Genomic DNA, 24,024 nt, shown 5'->3' on the forward strand with positions numbered 1-24,024 from the left:
AAATAAGGTGTGTGAAATTACATAAAATCACTAGAAAACAAGTGAAACCAAGACCCACATGTTTGAGTTTAAACCACATTGTTTTCAAAATGATTGTGCTTTGGCTACTTTACATCCAGCTGGATTCATTTTCCAGGGGACAAAACACAGTTCCTGCCCTCCACATTATTGCTACTGACACAAAATTAATAGCAAAAGAAATGAATATTCTAGCTCTCTGCTAGAGCAAAGAGATTGAATGTTCATCGAGTAAACTCACTCATTGACAAGATGGTTTGAATAACTTAGACATAGTTTGAAAATAGTTCTGTTTTGATAATGCCTACAGAGACCAGCAGAGGCTGGGTCGTTGTTATCCATAGTGTGGTAGCAGCCAGAGATGCTACTGTAAAGATACAAAGGATCTGTGAGAACAGATGCACTTCTCCTGGTTAATATGAAAGCATGCTATAGAGTTAAAGCACCATATAAACAAGAAGCCCATAAATTACACCTGACCATCATACTTCTGCATAATCTAGGACAACTCTCATGGGAAGAAAATACTGCAACAGAAAGTAAAAGTCTATTCATCACTCACTGCAAATATCACATTATAAAAATTGACACCAAAAAGAAAATGGTAAATGAAGGCTTGCAGTGGTAGAACATAACACTCCTGAAACATGCAACAAAACCATTAATGTATATACCCTATTCTTATGCATATAGGTATTATTTAACATTAGCACTGCAGAAGAGTCCAGAACTGAACTTACGTTAGGTGCTGCCCAACTTTCATGAACTTCTCCTACCCTTTCTGATTTTAATGAGCTACCAGACCCTCAAAGACAAAATCTCTACATCTTCCTTGACCTCAGAGTTCTTTCCTAAATGTAGTTTGCAGAACAAGTTATTTTTGAATGAAATACCCATTCTACAGTTATGAATGCACCATATCAAACTGTAATAACCCTTGCAATATCTGTTCCCCATTATATTTTACATAAAACCAGTGGGGTTTAAAGACTTTAATAATAATTTAATTAACAATTTGAAAGGTGTAGATCTCAGGGGGCCCACTCTTGATCATTAATTTAAAACAAAACCCACCTGACTGTGAATTAGAACTTTTCTAACACAAGTGAAAGAGTTGTGTCAGTCCAAGCCATCCCATTATTATTTACCTAGACACTATAAATATTTAAAAGTTCAAGCAACTTCAGCACCACATACAACAACAAAAAAAAAATCCAAATAGAATGGAAAATTACTTGACCCAAAGAAAAAAGAAATTTTCTTGAAAGATAACTAGATGATCTAGAAGGAAAAACACATTCTCTTACAGTCTGCCAACCAGTACATGAAAACAGAGGCCTTGAGTGTCCTTGAAGATATTTCAATTTTTTCAGGGAAGGATTCTAGAATAATAAAAAATATCATAACTATGAAAAATAAAACCAGATATAACATTTGCTTTTGAAGAAAGTCAACCAGTATCACTACCAACTACAACTGCAGAGAAGGAACCTCACTACTTTTGGCCAAAAAAATCAAAAGGCAATAATGCATTTCAATTTTAAGCCCCAGCACTAGCTATCCGATCCTAGCTGGAACAGGACAAGGCAAGCTATGTTTTCTAGCTTCTTTCTAAATCCGTCTTGAAGTTACTGACTGTTCAGAAATCAGTAACAATCAATCTCCTCTCTTTGAGGCTTTGGCAGAGTCTCTCACTGATCCCAGTAACACATTAGGGAACTCTTCATGGAAAGTTTTTCAAAACTCTCTGGAGAGTGGAAAAGGCATGGAAAGACATTTTCAAAACCCAATACTAGATAGAAGCAACTGCTTCTCCCTTCTCCATGTCTGTTTGCTAGAAGCCAATTTATATTTGCCGATTTTGCAAATCTGAAATTATTTGTGATATACAATTATAACATATGACTTTTCATTATTTATAAGATCTATTGTTAGTTAAGAGGAAAGTCTGTCATCTAATTAAGTGTTTTCAATCCTCATCTTTGCTGCCACCTGTAGGTAACTTGAGTAGTACAAAGGAGACAAGAATTAAGTTTGAATCTGGTCAGATATTAGTCCTGTGATCAGGGCCTGTGTCCATGAGAAATCATGATGTTCTTGTTAACTGCCCTGCTGATTTTAATGTTAAAATTAGTCAGAAAAAGATAAAACATACAACATCTTGGCTTTGTCTCTTCTTGTACCTCAAAGTAATCTTGCAACTGAGGGAATAAAATAAATAAGGAAAATTAAGTTGAGGATCCATGCTATTTTACAGCATTATTACACCATGGTATGCACTGGAATACCTGTAATTTTGACTATAAATATGGAACATACTTTGGGTGTCTGTCTGGTAGCTGAAACTCAGTTTCTTTATCAGTGAGCCATGCAATGTTTTAGCAAAACTGTTACTGTAAAGAAAACTTTTCAAAAGAAAAGACAAAAACAGATAGTCTGATCATATTTTTTAAACCCACTATGATCAGTTTCGACAATCTGAAATTAGACAAGTGAGGCCAGAAATTGAAATATTTGATTTAATGACTGCACAATTTTAATACATAAAAATAGATACTTAGTAATGAACAAGTTTATACAAACCAGTTTCCTTTGTACGGTACAAAACAATGATGGAGATTAAAAAAGATTTGCTGGATTACAGGGCAAGACAAAAGAACAACAAAACGTCATAGAGGAAAAGTTTTAAAGTGACCAGAGGCTTATTTCATAAATACAGTGCAATGCTTTCATTTAACAAATACAAAATTTGCTATTTAATTTATCAACATCCGGAAATATATAAAATGTTATTGAATGACAATCTTATTTAAAAACTGATGCAAATACAATAGCCTTTTTATAATTCTGAGGTAATATTACACAGTAAATCAAAAAAGCTTCAATAAATAAAACTAAACCCAAGACAAAGTGCAATTCAGTGAAAATAAGATAAAGCTTTTATTTTAACAATAATAGATAAATAGTTATTAAAAGTAGGCTTAAGCCATAAAAAAATATTTTGGCTAATTTGCCGTGTTTTCAGGTAAACTGTATAGCTATTTATTCATAAGCCAACCTTTCATGAATCCAATTCTACAGAGAGGGGGAAGGAGGGAGGTGTTTGTTTCCAGATGTCTTACCTACATCCACATTCAGCCTTTAAAAATTTAACATTGCTTGAAGCTATCTAGGTCATTCAGTGTAATGGTGAAAGATTCATTTATCTCTTAAAATCTGAAATCCTGTAAATTAAATTTTATTTTAAAATCTCCGCTTGGGACAAACAACATAAAATGCACAAGTCTGAAGTGCTGATTTTTACGCTCTCCACGCTAACCTAAGTTTTGTTGCAGGCTTAAGTCAGTAAAAATTTTATTACTGGTTTCAAGGAGAGCACAATGAATACAGTGCCAAATATTATAAATATCTCTGCTTTAATAAAACAGTTAAATCGCCAGTACCTTCTGTAGAAAGAGAATAAAATAAAATTTACACTTAGCTATTGAAGAAAATCCACAACAGTTTTGAAACTATGGATTAGACAGATTAATTTATCATGTGTAAATCAGTTGTATGTAAATAATACAGAGAGGGAAAACAAGAATAATATAATATTTTACTCTTATTGCAAATAAGTAATTGAGTACAGACACTACAAGATATTTAAGCATCCATGCCCCAGCAAAAGTCAATGGGGAAAGCTTACAAATTAGATGCCAAAGTGTCTTGAATGATCTGGGCCTCATTCAGCTGAAAGAAAAATCTATAGAACACACAGTAGCTTTTAATATTAAAAAAATACTATACTGCATGCAGATAAATTCTTTCCATTTAATGAATAAAACCCAGACTTATAATCACATCTGCATTTTAGAACCAGTTTTTTTTTTCCAGCTCCTAATCTACTAACTCAGAGCAGGCATACCAAGAATTCTTTTAATGTAGTTTGTGCAGTGAAATCCTCAAAACATTGTCTTTAAATGCTGGCCTTCAAGTTAATGAAAGCTTCAATTTTCTTCTGAAATGTTATTGTATTCACTTTTGTCACAGCTTACTTAGGACTTTCAACAAAGTTGCTGAAAAAAATGATAGCATGATATACTATATCAGTTTTTCCGTGTATTGTGGATATAATTATTTCCTGAAATATTTCACCATATGTGGAATTTATGTTAAATATCTACTTTTGTTTAGTATAACACAACAGTAGATCTGGTTAGTTTGCTGTCAAAGAAGGAACATACAAGTTGCTTAATACCTGTAGGTTTAACTTGAATCCCCTCAAACTGAAAAAAGTACCTTTTAACACTCCTGTACAGTCAAGTGTAAAAGCTGAATATAGAACATCTAAAACCTCTTAATTCATAAAAAATAAATTTTTAGCAGTAAATGGCACTATCAAAACCCTATTTGTTCACAGGCAGTTATTTACATGCTTCTTAGACAGCCTGTTTCATTGAGAAGGAAAACCAGAATATTAAAACTGCGTACATTTTATAAAGACTAAAATGCCTATTTGCCTTTGTGAAAATATGGCTACATGCTGTATATTTTTTTTTTCTATTGTTCATGTTAATTGAAAACATTCTACCACTGGGATCAGCTAATAAATAAATAATCTGTATGTTTTCTCCCAGTGAGATACCTGCGGTGTAAAGGAATTACGATTAATGATAAAGTGCTATTAAGAAAAAACAAAAACAAACTATAACTTATAAATTGTCTTAGTTGGGTTTTGTTTATCAAATAGACTATCTTTTTGTATGAAGAAAGCTACTTTCTGTGACAAAGCAAGCAGTAAATGTATTGCCATTCAGGAAAAAAATATACACTTCATATTTAATTAAAAAAAAAAAATCTAAGTTGGGTAAGACTGGCACAGTATCAAGACACATAACAACAAAAAGCTTAAAGGCACAATTAGAAGAGAGTGAATGCTACATAAAAATGCTGTTCTTGAAGTATTTCACTTTATTCTAGACCAAAACCCTCTGCATTTGAAATTCCAATGATCAACTTCTGCTTCAGTTCCTTCTTGTTCTTGTAAGGAGGGAGACAGAGCTGATTGAAGCAGGTATGGGCCACAGGTAACCTAAAATAATTTTTAAAAACCCCAGCAAAACACATTTAATAATAACACAATACAAGCAGAACACTGCCAACTGCCTACATGTTTTCAGTCAAACATTACTTAAATAAGAAACCCTGTAAAAGGCATGTTTATCCTAATGTTGTTGGTCCACGTTCTCCTGAACACAGGTAACACCACTGTTGGACATATGCACCTCAGGTGAATTTGTTTGCCTGCAACTCCCTCCCCACCTTTCATTTTTTGTCAAGTTGGAACATCTCATTCCAGATTTTGGAAACTTCAGGTACCACGTGACTTCAAAATCAGTTTTTCTCTAAATACAAAATCTGGGTATAAACAGAATCCACAACCTGAAGGAGGGTGGGTCCTGCAACAGGTATAGAGACACCTAGATGAACCACAGTTACTGTAACGATACAGAACTCAAAGTTCAGCTTGGTAAAATATATCTTTACAGACATATGCCTCAGTGCAGAGCACTGAGGAACTGACCGAAGCTCTGGAAAACCAACAGTTCACAAACTTTGGTCTTAGTCATACCAACACTTTCAGTAGCAAGTTTCTTCTGAGAGCTGTTCGAATATTGCAGATACCTCATAGGATTGACTGACTGAAACACTGGAAACTCTGCTCCTCACTGGAATGGATTAGTTTGATGAGAACTGCTCTTCAGTAGCAGAAGGATGTTTTGCCATCAGTATGAGATGCCACTAACAATCTGCCTTGTAGCCACAGGCAATAAGAACCTACAGGATCTTCCTGCCCTTCCTATTCTCACGTGACATGCAGGACAGCACTGAGGAACTGAGGATACAGACTTGTCCTACAACTGTTTGCTTGGAGGGAGAGAGGAGAAAGATAATGAGCTGAAGCTCAACCCGACTTTTGGAATTAATCCAACACATTGAAAAATTTTTAAGACTTGGACTCTTAAAAGTTAAATGTTAGTATATGACTCAAAAACTCTCTACTTTGGTTTTCACTGAAGCCCTTAGTGTTCTGAATGGCAACAGCTTGGCTTGGTCATTAGCAAACATTCTTGAAAAGGGATGGCATCTCCCGAGATGTGGAAACCCATGCTACTTCTCTCTTCCCATCCTTTAAACAAGCAAGCAAAGATCTGTTAATGAGACTGGAATCGTGCTTCAGAATTTGGAAAGTTGGGAAACTGGATAGTAATTTGGAAACTCTTATTGCTATTATATTCTTTGATCCTTTTGTGTGAGCAATGCAATGCCAACATGTCTACATTCATCCCTGTGCAGGCAATCTGACTGCAACAATTATCTTGCAAAACACAGACCTACATAATTTTAAAGTTCACACTATTTCAAAATACATTTTCTCATTTTTAAGAAAAAGAAAAATTTACAGGAGAATGAACTTAAACAGAGATTCAAAATTGATTTACTTTTCTTCATTTTTCATCAGATCCTCATGTTTCTTCAATATGTTACTAGAACCAGTTATTAGCATTAGAAATACCATGGTAATGAGATAAATAAAATTTAAAAACAAGTTCAAAGTTTCTTTTTTTTATGCATTTAATTCACCTCTCCACAGAAAACCCACCAAAATTTTGACTTAAAAAATATAGTTCCATTTCAGTATTTTGATTACCCTAAATGCTTGAGAAATCTAGGTCAATCCAGTAATTACTGCTTAGCAGCAATTATTGCTTAGCAGTGAGCTTCAGAGCAGTAAGCTTTTCTATATAGCTTTCCAAATTATTTAAACTGACTTTCTCCGATCTTGAGAAGGAAAATACGAGCTGGAATGTATGTGGAATTTCTCAAGTCAATTCAATACAAAATAAAACACTACCAGAAACATAAGAATTTGGCATGAACAATTTAACCTTCACAATGAAATCACAAGGCTGTTTTGTTCCTATTTCATCTGAGCAAACTCTGTATCAGCCACACACTTAGTCACCAGAGAGCCTAAAGGAATGCTACATCTTCAGCCATACATGTTAAAATTCTTATTTAGACCATCAAGAAAGAATGCAAGCATTTTCTGTAACTGCAGGGACTGCTATACATAATGACAAACAGACTCAATGAATTCAGAAAAATTTGTGGTGACTCACAGTATATTTTCACTAGCTCATCTGTCATGTTAAGAACAATTTAAACAAATAATTTATCTGAATTGAAAACATGTAAGGAATCTCTATAAATAAAGACTTCCTGGCCTCAAACATGAACATTGACTGGAGAATCAATTTTGTATCAGATGCTCACCTGCAAAATTTATGCAATCAATAAATGGGTATAATAACATTCTGAAGAAAAAATATAGGGGTCCATGTGGTTTCTTCTTTATACATTAGTGTTCTCTTCTTTAAAAAGACATTCAAGAGCGATAAAGGCTCTCAAAAAATAATTTAACAAAATATTTTAAAAATCCAGAAAACTACTTACCAATTGGTGGATGTGTCACTCTTTGAAATCTTGAAATTCAAATCAGCCATTCCTCCCACAGGTACTCTATCACTTCCTGTAGCAAAATGTAGCAGCTTCTTTTGAAGGTCAAGAGAAAATCCAAGTACTACATCCCAAAAGTATCTATGTTCAGGGCCAAGGGAGAAGATAATGGTGTAAGATGCAACATAATGACCAAACAGTACGAGCATAATAATACAACTGCAAGTATTACATGATAAATGTCACTTATAGTGAATTTGATGAATGTAATATATAGGACATCAGTGCTATACTAATATGCAAGGTTAAATAAATTCCTAAGAACTTGACAAGTACAATGTTTTATGAATTTTGGAATAATGTCTTGTCAAATGATGCCCAAATCCACTTTTCTATAAAAATATAATGCCTTCAATTCATTAATATGAATGTCCTCAGTATCAAATAGAATTGTAAGGTAAAAAGCATTTTTAGAAGAATGGATAATAAAGACTCAGATTTTTCTATGCAGGATTTGAAGATAATCTTTTTAAACTATCTCTATTTCGATTTGATCATAACCTTTTAAAGGTATTCAGTAACACATTATGCCATTAAGGATCTAACTCTTCCTACTTATAGATAATTTAATAGAATCTTTGTCTTATCTGAAAACAGATTTTTAAAACTTCAATCATTCTCAGATTATCCTTGATTTTATTCCCAACAGTCTACCATTCTATGATGTTTTTAAACTCAGTAATTAGAATGAAAAAAATTAAGCATACCGTATAGTAAGATCAGTTTTTTGGTAGCCCTCATATTGGGTACTTCGCTGTAAAGCAGACATATCCAATTCAGGACTGCCACAGACAAGAATTTCAACCTCCTCTGGACGAAGTAGCTGCCAGAAATTAATGATAAATTATTTCTTTTTTTTTTTTTTAAAGCTAAAAAATGATGCTACTAGATTCAGATTAGAGTTTTCTTTTGGCATTATAGAAAAATTAACAGAATACTATTCAATATGAATCTCTAACTTAGATATATATTATTTTATAGAAAAATGAATCCCTCAGTACTATGAAAAATCTCTTACCACTATATATACTAAAAAGCAAATTACTGGATAACATATTTTAGCGTATTTCTTTTGTTCCTCACTTTTTTTTTTTCATTCTTACATTTATTACACTGACTTGCTTGTCATCTAATTAGATTACAAATGGGTCAGGAAGAAAATTAAGTTTGTACATATGGAATTCAGAAGGAGGGTCTTGATCTCAATTTTGGTTACAACTTCCATTTCATTTACACTGAAAAGTCCCAATGTTGATAAGTAGCAGTGGCTGACAGAACTTGACTCTTAGTTGTACACACTGCTGTGCAAGCACATGTAACAGTAAACCATGTTTAACAACCACTAAACTTACACCTGCAGAAACTACTTATTCATTTACAACAACATAGTCAAATTTCATGAAAGTATGTCATGGCATTTCAATGGATTTTCATTCTCCTTCCAGAACCTTCCCTGCAGTCACATCTCACTTTGCTGCAAGCGTGTCATACTTGGCTAATTTCACAGGAATGAAGAAAACCTCATGCAAATTGTAATTGCCTCTTCTTTTCTCTTCTTACTGCACAAGGGATGATGTAAATTACAAAAGGCATTCCAACAGCCAAACAGGACTGAATACGGAAGAATGTTTAATCTCAACCTCATTGAGTGTTCTTCCTGCAAAAAGTAATAGGTGTTTTCAGAGGAGTCACTCGAGCACACAGACATAGTTGTTCTGCTGCCCATAACTGTAGGGAATACAGAGAATCTTTGTAAACCATTCACAGGAGAGCCCGTGAGTTGTCTGTGAATGCATACTGATAAACCTAACTTATGGAGCTTTATCTGTTTTCAGTGGAACACTACAGAGAACAGTTGATTACCTGCTTAATTTCTTCTGCTTATGTTGGATTAATCGACTACATTGATTAATCAAGATTCTTCATGATTCCTAAAATCATCCAGTGTAATTTGTTCAATTTAGGTAAGTCATTGACACATACTTGAAACAGAAGAGTTATATTTCATTTTATTCTTACCAGTAATGCATATGAAGAACAGACACTATGAAATCCATAATAGAAAGCTGCAAATTGTTTGTAGATTGATTTGTTGAGAAGGAAATCGACATAGAGCTGCACATATTCTAAAAAATAAAAACACTTTATTTTGTTACATCATAATAATTCTATATAATAATTTGTTCTGCTCTCTCAAATTGTACTGAATTAAGAAAAATAAATGCATTTAATGTTAGATACTATTAAATTGGAAGGTATATCAGAAAGGACTACAGTTATTTAATTTTCACACTTCATTAGAGAAAACCTAGACTTACAAGAAGGAAAAAGGGACAAACTTAAATCTGCCAAATATATGTAGTTAATATGTATTGAAGTACCTTTCCTATTCTGATTTGTGACTGGAATTTTATCTCCATTTGGTTTTAAGTTGTAAGATTTTATAACACCAAATTCTTCCTGAAACACCTGGAGAAAAAGAAGAGACAAGGTCATTACTGGAAAATACATTAATATACTCACAAATTACAAAGCCCCTGTATCTCTCTTTAGTACATGCTGTAATTCTGAGGGTTGTGGGGTTTTTAAAAGTTAAGTGTTACAGTTTTCAAGTAATTGTACAAGAAATTGGTATTCAAAGTAGAAAAATTAACCCTGTTACACAGTGGCATATCAAACTGATCTGCAGGATCTGGAGCCACAGTGTTTTTCATACAAAAGAACAATCTAGGAGCATCAAATACAGTTAAGAACATATTTGTTCCACTGTAGCTCACCTAGGAACTCAAAAGTACCCACTTTACAAAAATTCTCATATAGTCTGACAATAACGTAATTCAAAGCTAAGTTAAAAAAAAGGTCAATACTAGTCCAATACACATCCACAAACCAGCATGAAATTTTACTAACTAGTATGTGTTCTAAAACAATGAAGAAATGAAAAAGGCTTTCTTGAAGTAGCAGTTAGACATACAGGTCAAGCAAAACTATTGTAACTTGAACAACATACTGTTCAAGTGAGATTTCCTGGACAAAGTGTATAAAATAACCAGAGTAAGCTTTGACTAGCATCCAGGTTAGACAGAAAAGGGATTGTTTTGCAGCCAAATGAATTCCACAAACCAGGTCACTGATTGCAAGGTGATGGTGTCAGAGCAAGCCAGTGGCTGGGAATGCACCAGCAGCTGGCCACGCGGCCCTGGCAAGCAGTGCTCAGATCCATCGACACTGCCAGAGGACAACAGCTGAAAGCCGTAAGGGAGCCAGCCTCTGTATGCCCCAAGGACACAGCTCTAGATTGGTCTTGAAGCAAGCTTTAATGACCATGCAGTTATATGCCAAACAATCAGCAATCACACAGTAGTAGGCCACTCCATTGCAGAAACACTGGTAAAAATTACTGAACGAGTTTGAGAATCACTTATAATTGTGTATTTAATGACCTGAAAGGTTGAGTAAAAATCCTCTTCGACATTGCCTTCATAGGCTAGAAGTTCACTTAGTCCATGGGCCAGTTCCTACAATGTGAGTAAAAACTCTTCAGTAAATCTACAAAACTAAGTGATGTACTTTGCAAGGACATGCTAGAATCATTACTTTATACACAAGGTATCTTGGAAAACACTGTATATTCAAAATGTGTACACAAATAAAAACTCACTGCTTAAGTAATAAGTGTGTGTGTATATATTTATTTATTCTTATTTCAGCATAAACCATTCAATTTTTCTTTTTATTATTGAAAATGTGCCTGGAAAGCTCATATCAGATTTTGGTATTCTAACTTCAAGTAGATAAACAACAATTCTGCTATGGTAGAAAACATTGAGAATTTCTGTTTTCAATCGAAGAAAAGAAGACTTTATCAGCCTGTGCTGAAACAAAGGCTGTTTTCAAACAGTTTATAATTCAAGCATTGAATATTAATAAAACGAATTTTAAATCAGTAATTTAGACTCCTTAAAAACATAATACTTACGGGCATAATCTGAAACAGGTCATCTAATGTGACATCACAGATGCCTACAAGTGTGTTATGATCACAGGGAACAATGGGAGGACTCAATAATTTCTTATAACAGCAAGGTGGGAAACGAATATCCAAAGTGATGCTGTTATATACAGCAAGTCCCATAAGCTATACATGTCAAATGTTAAGGGCAAACCCCACACATCCTTATTATAGTTAATATTTTAAGTAACCTGAAAAAAATATTTTAAGATTTTATTCAGCATACTCTAATACATGCTAAACAAACAGAAGGAATGAAAATTATTTAATTTTTTTGGACTGATGATTTTAAATGCAGTTTTGTATTACAATTAAGTAGTAGTTAAAATAGTCAAATGATACACATTGACAGAACGCTTGAGAATCTTTATCATAATATTTTATATAAGCATTTCTAGAATAAATTGTTCCAAATTATTGTTATGAAAAAATTTTTTAAAGAGAACTGTAGATACATATTTTTAATCTCAAGATTCTAGAGAGTGCTCAATATAACAATTTTTCTTTTGAATAAATCTAAAAGCAGAAAAAAACCCCTGCACTGGCACTACAGCTCATCAGCTAGCATATTTAAGTGTATCTTGTGAAAAAAATTTGAAATTATACCAAAAATTAGAAGAATCCAGTTCACAATTCAGCTTCTTACTAAAATTTAATAGTTCAGTTGGAAGAGATTTACAATGAACATGTGGTCCAACTTCAATCAGTAAAATGGGGACATCATTATCTAATTTCAGTGGAATTATAAGCATATATTAATAATTTGTCTGAGGACTTCATAAAGGAGCACAACAGAAAATCTAGGAAATAAAAATTATGCTCAAAATAGCATTTGGCTTCCAATCAGTAAAAAAAAAAAAAAAAAAAAATCCATATACTGATCAATAGGGACTTAGACAGAATATTAATGCATATGGGCTCATTTATGTTTACTGATTGAAACTCAGAGGTGTAAAAACATAAAAAATTTACAATTTATACACAAAGCAGTTGCATGTTTAGTCTTAATTCTAGTATCTTCTAACTGTAAAATGTACCACATACATATCACTATTTTCTTCATGTTTATAGTTCACTTGCTTGAATAACATTCTTTTTATACATTTAAAATGGAACACACTTGTATACACAACATCTGAATTAACTTTAATCAATGTCTTATTTCATTCACATACCAACTCATTGAATGGCTGTTCGTTTAGCACTGTCTAGTGGACATAAAAGGATACAGCTCCAACCAATCGGAATTCAGAATAGTTATCGCACTTAAAACTGCTGAACCAATGGCAGTGTGAGTCCTTGTGGTAGGTGAACATGCCTGCAGAACAGCAATGGGGTGGCCTTTACAAAGCCTGAACTTCAATAAAAAGTTGTACAAAACCTCATCTTTCTCACACATGCACCCTTAAAAGTGCTCCTAGGAGCGCCCATATCTCCATGCTTGTTCTCAACCCCACCTTCCCACCCACAGCAGGAGCCCACAGGGGCTTCAGCAAGGACCACCAAGGGCAGTGCCAAGCCCAAAGCGGGCCCAAGCCCACTAGCCATGTTGGGTGCTGGTGCAACGTGTTCTTCAGTGCCTCTGGCCATGGATATTCTGCACTGTCTCTGTACAATCTGTTTCTTCACTGTACTTCATCATCTGTACAACCAGAAACATTAATTGTCTAACCAAAAATTTTCTTGCTGCAATGTAAACCCATTTATTTCTTCCTCCCTTCCTGGGTCAATTGCAGATGACAGTTTTCAGAAATGCTGACCCGAATCCCACGATACAAACACCATAAGCTTTACCTTCTTAGAATACAAAGCTGTAAAATGTTTATCTTATACACACACTAGCAGCAAAGGGGTATGTTTCATATTTTCTGTCAAAAAATTGTATCAGAGAAGTTAAAAAACCTTCAAACCACAAATACCCTAAAAAAGCCACTCACTGGTCTAAATGACAAGCAAGATCCTACAGAAATCATGACTACAGACTAGTTTAACTGTTATTTATGTCAGAGAAGGATCATTCTGTTTTAAAAGCAAAAGTAAAAACCTATGTAGTGAAACCACATAGTAGTTCTAAGATGCCTAGGAAGTATTGCTCAGAGAAGCAAGACATACTCTAGTTAAGCATGCACTAAGAGTGAAATTAATTTCAGCAATGCAGAAGTAAATCAGATAAAATGTGATGACTGGTTTTAATTTGTTGGGATCTAATGGGCCAACAGTTTGTTACTGTTTCTACAGTCAGTGTGCAAACCAAAGCACTGAATAGTTCTAAGGACATCTTGTATATTCACCACATCTGTGTTTGAAGATGAAGTTGGGGAAAAATAATATTGAAATAATATTGGAAAAAAAAAGCCTCGGGGACATCTAGTTCTTATGAAAATGTATAGGTAAAACTCTATCTTCATATTTCCCCCTCCACTCTCCTGAACAATCTAACTTTATCTTTTGAACTTTAGCTCAAACAGGAGCTCATCACAAAAGGTTTAGACAGTGCCTTTACCAGAAGCAACAGAACTGTTGCATGTAAGGCACAGCAAGGTCCACATACTGAAAGATGGCAGTATTACTGGAAAAAATAGGTCTCAAATTCCATTTATTAATTGTCTACACCAAGATGAAAAAGGCATTATAACACACATAGGAGGGTAGACAACAGAGTTAATTGGGAGTTCTTTAATTTCAGGGGAAAATCTGCAGGATCAGCTGTTCTGGGAAGAGTAATAACAGTGATGTTTTCCTATGTTTTTCCTTCCAAGCTTTTGACATACATTATTTATAACTTAAACATTGAAGACAGCAGAGCACACAGTCCCTTTCCAAGGGACGAGAACATTTCTGAACTCCTCCCACACTTGGCTGATAGTCATATCAATGAAAGAATTTACACTTTAAAGTAAGAAAGCCTGCCAGACCTGGGGAAAAAAAATTACTCTCGATTGTTTCCAAACTCATCAGTTACTAAGCTCTGCTGACACAACATTTTTATTAACAGAACTGTCAAACTTACAGAACGCTTTCTCCAGGATAAATTGTTTCCTATTAAGGTTGTTATCACCAAATGCCATCTCTCCACACAGACTCTTTACTAGAAAAAGGACTATAGGCAAATCATTTTCTCAGCAGATCTGAGGACATATTTATGACTTAAAATGCTGGACCTTTAGAAGGAGTCCTATAAACAACAGAGGACCATGCATTTAAGGGACATGAACACTTCCAGGCAAAGACAGACGAATTGTTGCATTCTACCAATGACTATCAGGTGTTATGCTGAAGTTCCTGAAAATCAATTTTTCTAATTTAAGAGCCAGCCTGGGAACACTTTAACCCATTATAACATCAGTAATGTATCCAGGCACAGCTGAGGAAAGCCAACTCATTTGAGAAATACTAGAGTGGGGGAAAAAATTCCATCCAGATCATTCTACAGCAATGTAAAACAAGTAGATTGAACTGCTTGTTTATGAATGCTCATTCATGTCTTCCAATCTCCTATTTACTCAAAAAAATATTCCTTTTTTTTTCACCCCTTGGGTCTGCAAATACCATTGTGGGCTCACAGGTCCCTGTGACAGGAGAGGCAGGCTATTTATTTCAGTCTCACATCTGCCTACGCTGTCTCTGCACTTGACTGAAGGAGTGTTCTCTCCTGAGAGCATCTTGGACCACTTTAAGAATACTGGCCACAAAGATGCCCCAAACAGAACATATGATGACAAAGATTCAAGTAAGAACTAACCTCTACCTATACTAATCACAGAAATAGTGCTAGAACTTGCAGACACTATCAGTGCAACTATCAGTGCAAATGGAAACCATTGATACATGGGAGGCCAGAATCAGCAGTTTGACAGAACTGAGCACAGTAACAGCATCCAACTGTAGCTACTTAGGAAAACCTAGAAAACTCCCTAAACTAGCAACATGAAGACAGCTGAAGACAGTGTAAAACGAGAAAATGCTGCATGAGAAGAAAGAAGCAAGGATGGCAGGTGGCAAACAAATACACTTGGCCCTATCTCCACTTGAATATTTGCTAAACCATAAACTTCAGAAGTTGCTATAGGTCTCTTCCTATTTTGGAACAGGAATATTATATTCCAGTTGCAACCAAACAACATATTAAGCTAAATGGAAGAAGCAACTTATTCTTAAATCCAAATATACAAAAATTTCCAAGGGCAGACAAGTGTCAGTGTTTCAATGGCTTGCATAGCTTTTGCTTATTCTTTTTAACTTGTTAGTAGGTCTAGCAATTCATTAACACTCATTCTATTTGAGTTATAACAGATTTAAATTATCCTTGTCCTACCCCATAAAATAGTTGACGGCCTTCTCCCATCTGCCCAGAGCTAAATTAAGATTTTTGTCTCTGGATAGAGATGGAAACACTGTAACAGAGATATAACAGAGGAAGAACTTCAAGGAAAATCTACTGCTAGTCTTGAATCCCCCTGCTTCGTATCCAAATATGCTCACTTGCTAGGGATACTGACAAACTGTAAACATTAAGCCTCTGGTTTCTGAAACAAGGTTTAGCATGACTAAAGTCTTAAACAGCTGAATCATAATTTTAATTCTAAACCTTTCCATTAATCAGAAATTTGTTCATCCTCTAATTTTGCCATAACACTGAATCAAAATCTCAGCTTTTCAGCAATGCTTGAACTTCCTTGTCAAAATCCAAGATATTCAAAGCTCTTCAAGTACTTCTACTTTCCTCTATGTCAAAACTTCTCATCTGTATACTATTCTAACTTGCCCACTTTTGGTTTTACACCAATTAGTAATTAGCCTGATAATTTAAAATGAACACATTTTCACATTGTACTTAAGAACATTTATGAGGACTCACCATAATCTGGGTGAAAAATCTGGCGAATCAGAAGAAGAAACCATTCTTTTGTCAGGCCACCCATATCAAGACCAGCTTCCCCTACAAATGTGACTTTCAACTTCTTTTTCAGATCTGCCCTCTTCCTTGCTAGCTATTGAAAAATAGGTAGGGAAGAAGAAAAAGGAGATTTAACATATTATCACTACCTCTAGCCACAGAGAACACATCTCTCTGTTTCTACCTCTCTTGCTTTGTTTAAACTAGCAATTGGCATCAGCTCCTACTAATAGGTCAAAACTATGTTACAGCAAGGATTGAATTGCAGAAGCAAGACAATCACGACTACTTGACATCATCAACTATCTTGCAGAACGTGCCAGTCTCTAGGCTTGAGAAGAAGTTAGGTGGTATGCAAACAGACTTTTAATAAGCTACTAGATACAATGAATTGAGTCCATCTGGAATATTTCGGACTTATATAATTTTTTACATACACCGAAAGCATTCTACCAGGAAGAAATATTACATTTAAAAAAATAATTAGACATCCTTTGAAGATATTTAGAAATAAGGAGGTAGATAAAACTTTCAACATTTGGACACTGTTAGGTTCAGCATGAGCTACCTGCCAGCAAGTATCAGCTGTTTTGTAGAACTGTTTTTTTAGGCAATGCTAACGAGTTCGTTTCATTCCTTTGTCCTAAGAGACAGCATTTCATCCAGGTATGCAAAAGAACTGCAAAGAATTAGATTACAGACTTTCACAATCAGCAGTGATCTTTCAGATCAAGTCCCTATACAATTTTTATTTAAATCATTAATTACTGGCCAGATCTGGAGGAAGTGTTTAAACCAGTCAGGAAGATGCATGTGCTACAATAATTTCTACATTGTTAGCTGCTCAAGTAAATTCCTGCTGCACAGATTTTATAACTGTAGGTATTTGTATTACTTGACACAATCTATTTATTAGCTGAAGTGATTTTCCTTTCATATTTTAAAAAATAATTTGCAAATACAAATAAGACATCTTTTCCCCACACTTGTAAGAATATGGATAATATAATACATTCTTTTTCATCCCTGAGATGGGCAGAAGAAAACATCAGAAATAAATAGACAAAATGTTCTCCCATCAGAACTCTTGAAGTTGCTCTTGGTTATTTCAGTGTGGTAAAAATCTCCTACAATGACTGAGAGAAATCAGTATTACCACGTGTATTTCTTCTGTTTTAGGAGAGAGGGCCAAAATAGACAGGCTTTAATCTAGGAAAAAAAGTTTAAACTTATGTTTTCCAAACGTGAATAATCAGAATTTTTTTGGTCTTGTTTTCACCACTTGGACTTATTTTTCAATACCATCGGACTGTTTTTAGTGTTGAGAAAGAATAGGGAACTAGATTCCATTAAATAATATTAATTAGCAAGGTTCAGTGACTACTGAAGAATTGCCTACTTTAATGAACACATTTGTTTCATTTCTAAAAAAGGAAAAATTACATTCAATAATGTGAGGAATTAGTTAAAAATCAAGATAAGAACTTAAGAAAAGAAAGCCTAAAATAATTCTTATAGGATAGAGAAGGTAATGGAGGAAAATAATAAAAATATTCCAAGAACTAGAACAGAACAAACTCATTAGTGATTAGTCACTTACTATTCATGCTACTATCATGGAACCAATTCCTACATAAGCTGATAATTATGCACTGTATTCTTAAAACAAAAATTGCAAACACAAATACATACCATGTGGCATGCAAATGTGTATATTTATTATGGGCTTAGCTATGGAGCAGTATAAGGATGAAAATAAAGTTCAGAATGTCTAACCCAATCTATTCTGCACCACTGCTATTGTGACAGTAATTCAGTTCTTTTTATTTAATATTATACAGTTATATTCCCAATCTCTTAGCACAGAAAGATCTAAATATGACTTATCAAACTGAAATCTAAGTGCAATAGCTATTCCACAGCAACACACCATTTAATTACATTTTTTGTTACCTCATCTAGTGAATCACTAACAAGATGCGTCCTCCTCACTTTCACATTTAGGAATAACATATTCATGTCAGGTTTCTGTCTGCGAGAGACTTTATCCACAAGGCTTTGCTATTTGAATGAAAAAGAAACATCATACATGCAGTATCTTTATTTAAAGAAAGAAAGCACCACACTTGTTAAATGTAAAAAGTCCTTAGTATCTTGCATTATAGACATTACCCTAATATGATAGCTGCTTCAATATCTTCTACGAGATGGAGAGCAATTTCTTTTCTAATGCAGATAGCGTTTACATGATATTCCAACTAACTTATCAGGAAATTTAACAAGAAGGCAGCAATTGTGCAGCAACCTTTTAAACTCCCCAAATAGTTAAAAACATACTCACATGATTCTGGAGGCTGACTTATGCTTTACTTAGCTATTGACAAGACACATTCAGCAAGACAGGAATGGATAGGTGGTGGTCCTGCCATGCTGAGCACCGAGGAAGCCAGTATCACCTAACACCTGAAGCAAACTACCACTGAAGGAGGCAGACATTGCCTCTTCCAAAACAGAAGAGGCTGCCCAAAAGCAGTACACCTTTTGTGGCTTGGGAACATACAGTTGCGTGTTGGTCTTCCATGACAGCATATCTTCACACAGTAAAATAGGAAACAGTCCAAAATTCTCATGGAATTTTTCTTTCTTAATTATCTTGTTAATTTAACATGCTAGGACATTATGCTGGTTTCTCAAAAAAGAAAAATAATAAAAGTTACTGTAACTCTTTCTCCACAATATTGGTATTTATAAGCATCCTGATACTAAGAACATAAAAATAAATAAAAATATTGAGAGAATCCAGCATGGACATTTGTAGACTAGCAATAATAAAATGGCTTGAGTACTTTTTCAGGGTAGTCCAAAATACTAGAAGTTGTGATGAAAGGCTGTATGTAATGTCAATCCAACAAAAACTTATAAAATACCAGTAGATAAGACACAAACTTTTATCGCTAAATAACTTACCCGTGCAATACTTATCATCTGTTGTTCTGAGTCCCTTTGAATAATAACTTTTTTTGCCGCTATAGAAATAATAAACGGGTATTGACAGAAAGAAAACCTAACAAGAGAAAAGAAGATAAAATATTTCCTTTCTAGCATCTAGCATATTATTTTATTTTTAAGAATACAGGAGTGAATCGTTGCAATAACTACCTTCCCTCCACTGATAGTAATTTGCAAATAGCTGCTGGTTTTTGTGTTGTATACATAGATACTCAATCTAGTAGAACAAACTGTTATTTGGAAATACCACTAGAAATTGTCATTAGTAATAATACCTATCCTCAATAAAGCTCTTTTTTATTGTTTATCATTATCAATAGACCGAATAAAAAGTAATCTACTTTAAATATTAAATTTTAATTGCTACTCTGAATTAAAGAAAATTATAATACCTTCTTCTTAAATACAAGAAAAACAGCTCAGTGCAGCATTATCAGGTACACAGTAAAAATATTTCTTGTTTGGTTTATTTGCTGCAGAACTGATTTTCAAAGGAACTGATTTTCCACAGGTCGTCCAGATTTAACCTCAGGTTACAAATGCTTAGAACTTCTAAAATATCATATCACAGCCACATTCTACTGCAATCAAATGATACAATTAATTTTTAAAAACTTCAGAAATCACCAAGGTAAAAGATTTTTTGTTACTGATTATTTTGGTAAGTTTTTTGTTGATTTAGCTCATGCATCACCTAGCAGAAGTTCATACTGAAATACCCAAAGCTTCAGACTCAATGTGTGTATCCAGACTGCATCTGCACCCTGAATCCCGCCTGTGAGAAGCTCTGCATTCTAATGTCTTCAGGAAAGAAAGAAAAATGAGGAAAAATATTCTCACTTGGTCTCCTGGAAAACCTAATCCAAAATGTTTTACCAAGGAGTGTTGACTTAGTTCGAAGAATTATGTATTTCAGAATATTTTATACGGGAGGTAAGCCAGGACTTGCTCCTACTTGGCCTTCTTAGTTCTAAGCATATAGACTCGATTGCTATTCTTTTATTGGTTTTGTTTTGTCACCATTGTTTCATTATTTTTTTTTTAAGTGGAACAACACAGAGTTAAAAGATGTAAAATTGGAAAAAAGTGTGGTTGTAACAAAGTAAAAGAATTAAAGTTACTTTAAAAATAATATACATATCCTGCACTTCAGCTACTCCAGAAATTATGTATCAAGCAAAATTTGTTTTGTTATATATTGAATTCCTAGTGTCTCAGCTAACTGAAAAGAACTGGAGCAGGTGGAGATCTTGCAGCCCTTTTATAAGTTTGGATGTGGGTGACAAAACAGCCAGATGGTGCCAATGAAAAAAATTTTTTTAAGCTCAGCACTATTCAGGCTTCAATGCTCTGACTGAGCCTATGTAAAGCCTACTGTACATTTATTGCTATCATGTGTAATGTTTTTGTTTTAATTTCTTTTATTTTCTTCCTTCCTAAGCAGAATATCAGGTATCAGACAGAAACCTAGCTTAAAATACCTCGTTTGGTGGAGCAAATGATGCTCTTCAAGTTTTCCTGAATTGTTGCTAAAGTCAAGGAAATTTGCACATGCAATAAACAAAAAGCTACATTTGGATAGCTGATGTCTTAAATTAGCTTACTGAAAAGTCTTTAAATATGGGGAAATTTTAATTGATCCTGTTATTCAAGCTGTAAAGACTGATACATAATGATATGCTGAAAAATACAGCTATACAAAATAACAGTTTTTATTAAGAAAACATTATTAAGATTTTAGACTGTAGCAGAAAGATTAAATGCCTGTTTCGCTAGATGTTTCTAAATCATACTGCTGGCTGCCTCTTACAAGAAGAAAATACTTTTGCAAGCTTTGAGTCTGTAAGGATTTCACTTGTGTGTTTATTTTCATGTAACAGAAATAGAACAATTGATTTCACTGGAACAAATATGATTGGAGCCATATATATACAGGTAATTAGACACACTTTCATCACTAAGTGGTAAGTATGTGCACAACATCACTTTCTATGAATGTATTGGAGGTTAAAGTATGTTTGTAGTAAGACACATCAGAAGTCTATGCCAATAAATAATAAATTCATATTATCATCTATATTTTACATATTTTCTCCAGTTTGCAAATGAAGAATGAGATTTATTATAGTCAACCTCACATCCATACAGTAGTAAGTGTAGGAGGTAGTAGCTATAACTATGTAAATATGTTTTTCCATTAAGATACAGTTTTTACTCTGGCTATATACACATAAAAGGTATGTATACACAGTATATATGCACTGTATATAAGATAGCTATACATAGTGTAGATACAGTGCTTGGAAATACTACTTAAAAAGAAACACCCAGTTAATTCCTCTTACCTGTGAGAATTTCCATAACACTGCCAGTTATGATATTCTTCCATAAGATCAATATGATCAAGTGTAGAATTATAGAAATCCGTATATGAAATAATAGGAGGACTAATCAGACTATTCGCAGCATCTACAAAGAAAACACAAAAGTCTTAAAACACTGCCTGGATCTGGCACATCTGTTTTCTAGGCATCCTGAGCACCAGCAACCTCAGAAACTTTAAACCAAATCACCTACTAATAACTTTGTCTCAGCTTTAGCTACAGAATTACAACTAGAACATAACACTATATGACATCACATTAACTGCTGTAGAAAATAGTAAATCCCCAGTTCAGCCCATTTATGATAAAAGAACCTTCATTTGACTCTAGCTCACTTAATGACATATACTAAGTTAAGGTTTCATGGATAAAGAATACTATTTTCTGCTGAAATCAGTGAAAAAGCACTTCGATAGATGGATTTCTTAAACACCTTCATTTAATTTCAAACACAGCTATGGATACATGCTTTCCAGTTAACAATGATGTGTTTGAGTTTGAAGTCTGTTTCCAAAAGAAATGGAAAGGGAGGGGCACAAAACATAGTATGCAAGGATACGCTTATTTCTTCAGATAACTACTACACCATCTAGACTCAGCAGTCCAAAAATTAAGTACTTCAACAAATGAAGAAAACCAATTCACATTTAAGTTGCCTATCTTATTATGTAACATTCATATAATGTCAAATAGCTAATAAGTTTTCTCTGTTTCCACTTAAACATAATTTAATGTTGATCAGTCAGACAAAGTAGTGTATTTTGAATTACTAAATATCTCTTTTCCCAGAATTAAGGAATTAGCAACTCTTTCATAGATCACAGACAAAACACAGCTTTTTTTAGATTTTTAGATATGGTTGACTTAATGTGTCTAAACTGTTGCTTTGGACAAGCAGGACTGTGCAGAATGCTTTTAAGTAAAAGTTTTAAGTTGACAGTGAAATGAAAACATCCTCATTCCAATCTTGTCACTTGGTGGTTTCATTTTCTTCTAGAAAGGAGAAAGGGTTTTTTACCCCTTGAGAAAAGGGGAATGACTCGAGCCTCCCATTTCCATAATGAATGCTCTAATCACTAAGGTACTGGGGATGAGTGGAGGAGAAGGTTTGCATTTGCACTGGCCAAGTTTGCTGTGCTCTATGTTGAGCTGGACAGGGATCTACTTTTCTTAAGCTGTCGTTTTGGACTTCAGAGGTGTATGCACTGCCTAACCTCTTAGATGCTAAATGCTTCTGTGGGGGTAAACCAGTTACAGAAGAAATTGTGGTAATTACACATTTTAAACAGTTTCTTTTATAAAACCAAGGGAAACCTGAACTACTGGTTAATTCTGTGGATTTTTGTTTGAATGATCTTCAGTTGTTACAGGAAAATGATGCATAGCAATTATCCTCTATTGGAAAGCAAGTATAAATACTTGCCAATAGAAGATGGTTTTTGTTGCTTACTGCTTTTTGGAATTTTATTGTTGTTTATACTGTGTCACCACCATTGTCAGTCTCCCCCAGAAGAGAAGAGGTATAAACTATCCCCTCTACCCTGTCCAGATATGCGTATATATGTGTACAAACATGTGTATGTACACATACAGACATATGCATACACAGTTCAAGAAAAATACCTACTGAATAGAGCCAGGACTTTGGTTGCTGATGGAATCCACCAGGTACATTTCACCATAGGTGGAAACTCTTCGGGTTTTGCAGGAAACAGGCGTAAAGAAATAAATTGCAATAACCTGTCCACCAGCTGCTTGAACCTCCTCTGTGAAATCCTAAAACAAACATGATGCAGTTACTCTCACATGACCACTGTCCACACTAGGGTTTATATTATTAGATTTCAATGTTATTTTTTAAAAAACATGCTTTTGTCCTATACATAAAACCAAAATTCTAAATATAAAGTTTGAAGAAGCATGCTTTTAAATACTGGATCTTCAGTGTTCACCTAACTATGCTTTATAATGTCTGTGATTTATAGAAAAAAAAAAAAAAAAAAAAAAAGGCAATAGAATCATTACTTGTTCTTGGCTTTTAGTAAACAAAAAGTAGACAAAAAATCCTTAGCCATTTCATTCCACAGTCGGAATATCGAGGAATTCTGATCTTTTTATTTTGAGATACTTGGTCCTATTGA

General features: G+C 34.2%; 1 protein-coding gene across 4 annotated transcripts in view; it reads right to left on the minus strand.

The window, feature by feature from the left end:
- Positions 1-2,523: 2,523 nt before the first annotated feature.
- Positions 2,524-24,024, minus strand: part of HECTD2 (HECT domain E3 ubiquitin protein ligase 2) — a 41,344-nt gene continuing 19,843 nt past the window's right edge. Inside the window, exons 9-21 of one of the 4 annotated variants that reach the window (XM_042790364.1) lie at positions 23,511-23,659; positions 21,845-21,968; positions 19,458-19,554; positions 18,444-18,551; positions 16,452-16,584; positions 12,823-12,911; positions 11,561-11,719; positions 11,025-11,099; positions 9,963-10,050; positions 9,601-9,707; positions 8,289-8,404; positions 7,519-7,662; positions 2,524-5,092 (exon numbers count right to left, since the gene is read on the minus strand). In XM_042790364.1, the coding sequence (XP_042646298.1) occupies positions 4,972-5,092; positions 7,519-7,662; positions 8,289-8,404; positions 9,601-9,707; positions 9,963-10,050; positions 11,025-11,099; positions 11,561-11,719; positions 12,823-12,911; positions 16,452-16,584; positions 18,444-18,551; positions 19,458-19,554; positions 21,845-21,968; positions 23,511-23,659 (1,510 nt within the window). In that variant the 3' untranslated portion in view covers positions 2,524-4,971. Of the gene's footprint in view, positions 5,093-7,518; positions 7,663-8,288; positions 8,405-9,072; positions 9,239-9,600; positions 9,708-9,962; positions 10,051-11,024; positions 11,100-11,560; positions 11,720-12,822; positions 12,912-16,451; positions 16,585-18,443; positions 18,552-19,457; positions 19,555-21,844; positions 21,969-23,510; positions 23,660-24,024 lie in introns of those variants that run through there. The other 3 variants (XM_042790379.1, XM_042790370.1, XM_042790385.1) reach the window with 3 other exon arrangements.

This window comes from Tyto alba, unplaced genomic scaffold (genome assembly GCF_018691265.1).
Source record: "Tyto alba isolate M040663 unplaced genomic scaffold, T.alba_DEE_v4.0 Super-Scaffold_1, whole genome shotgun sequence".
NCBI lineage: Eukaryota > Metazoa > Chordata > Aves > Strigiformes > Tytonidae > Tyto > Tyto alba.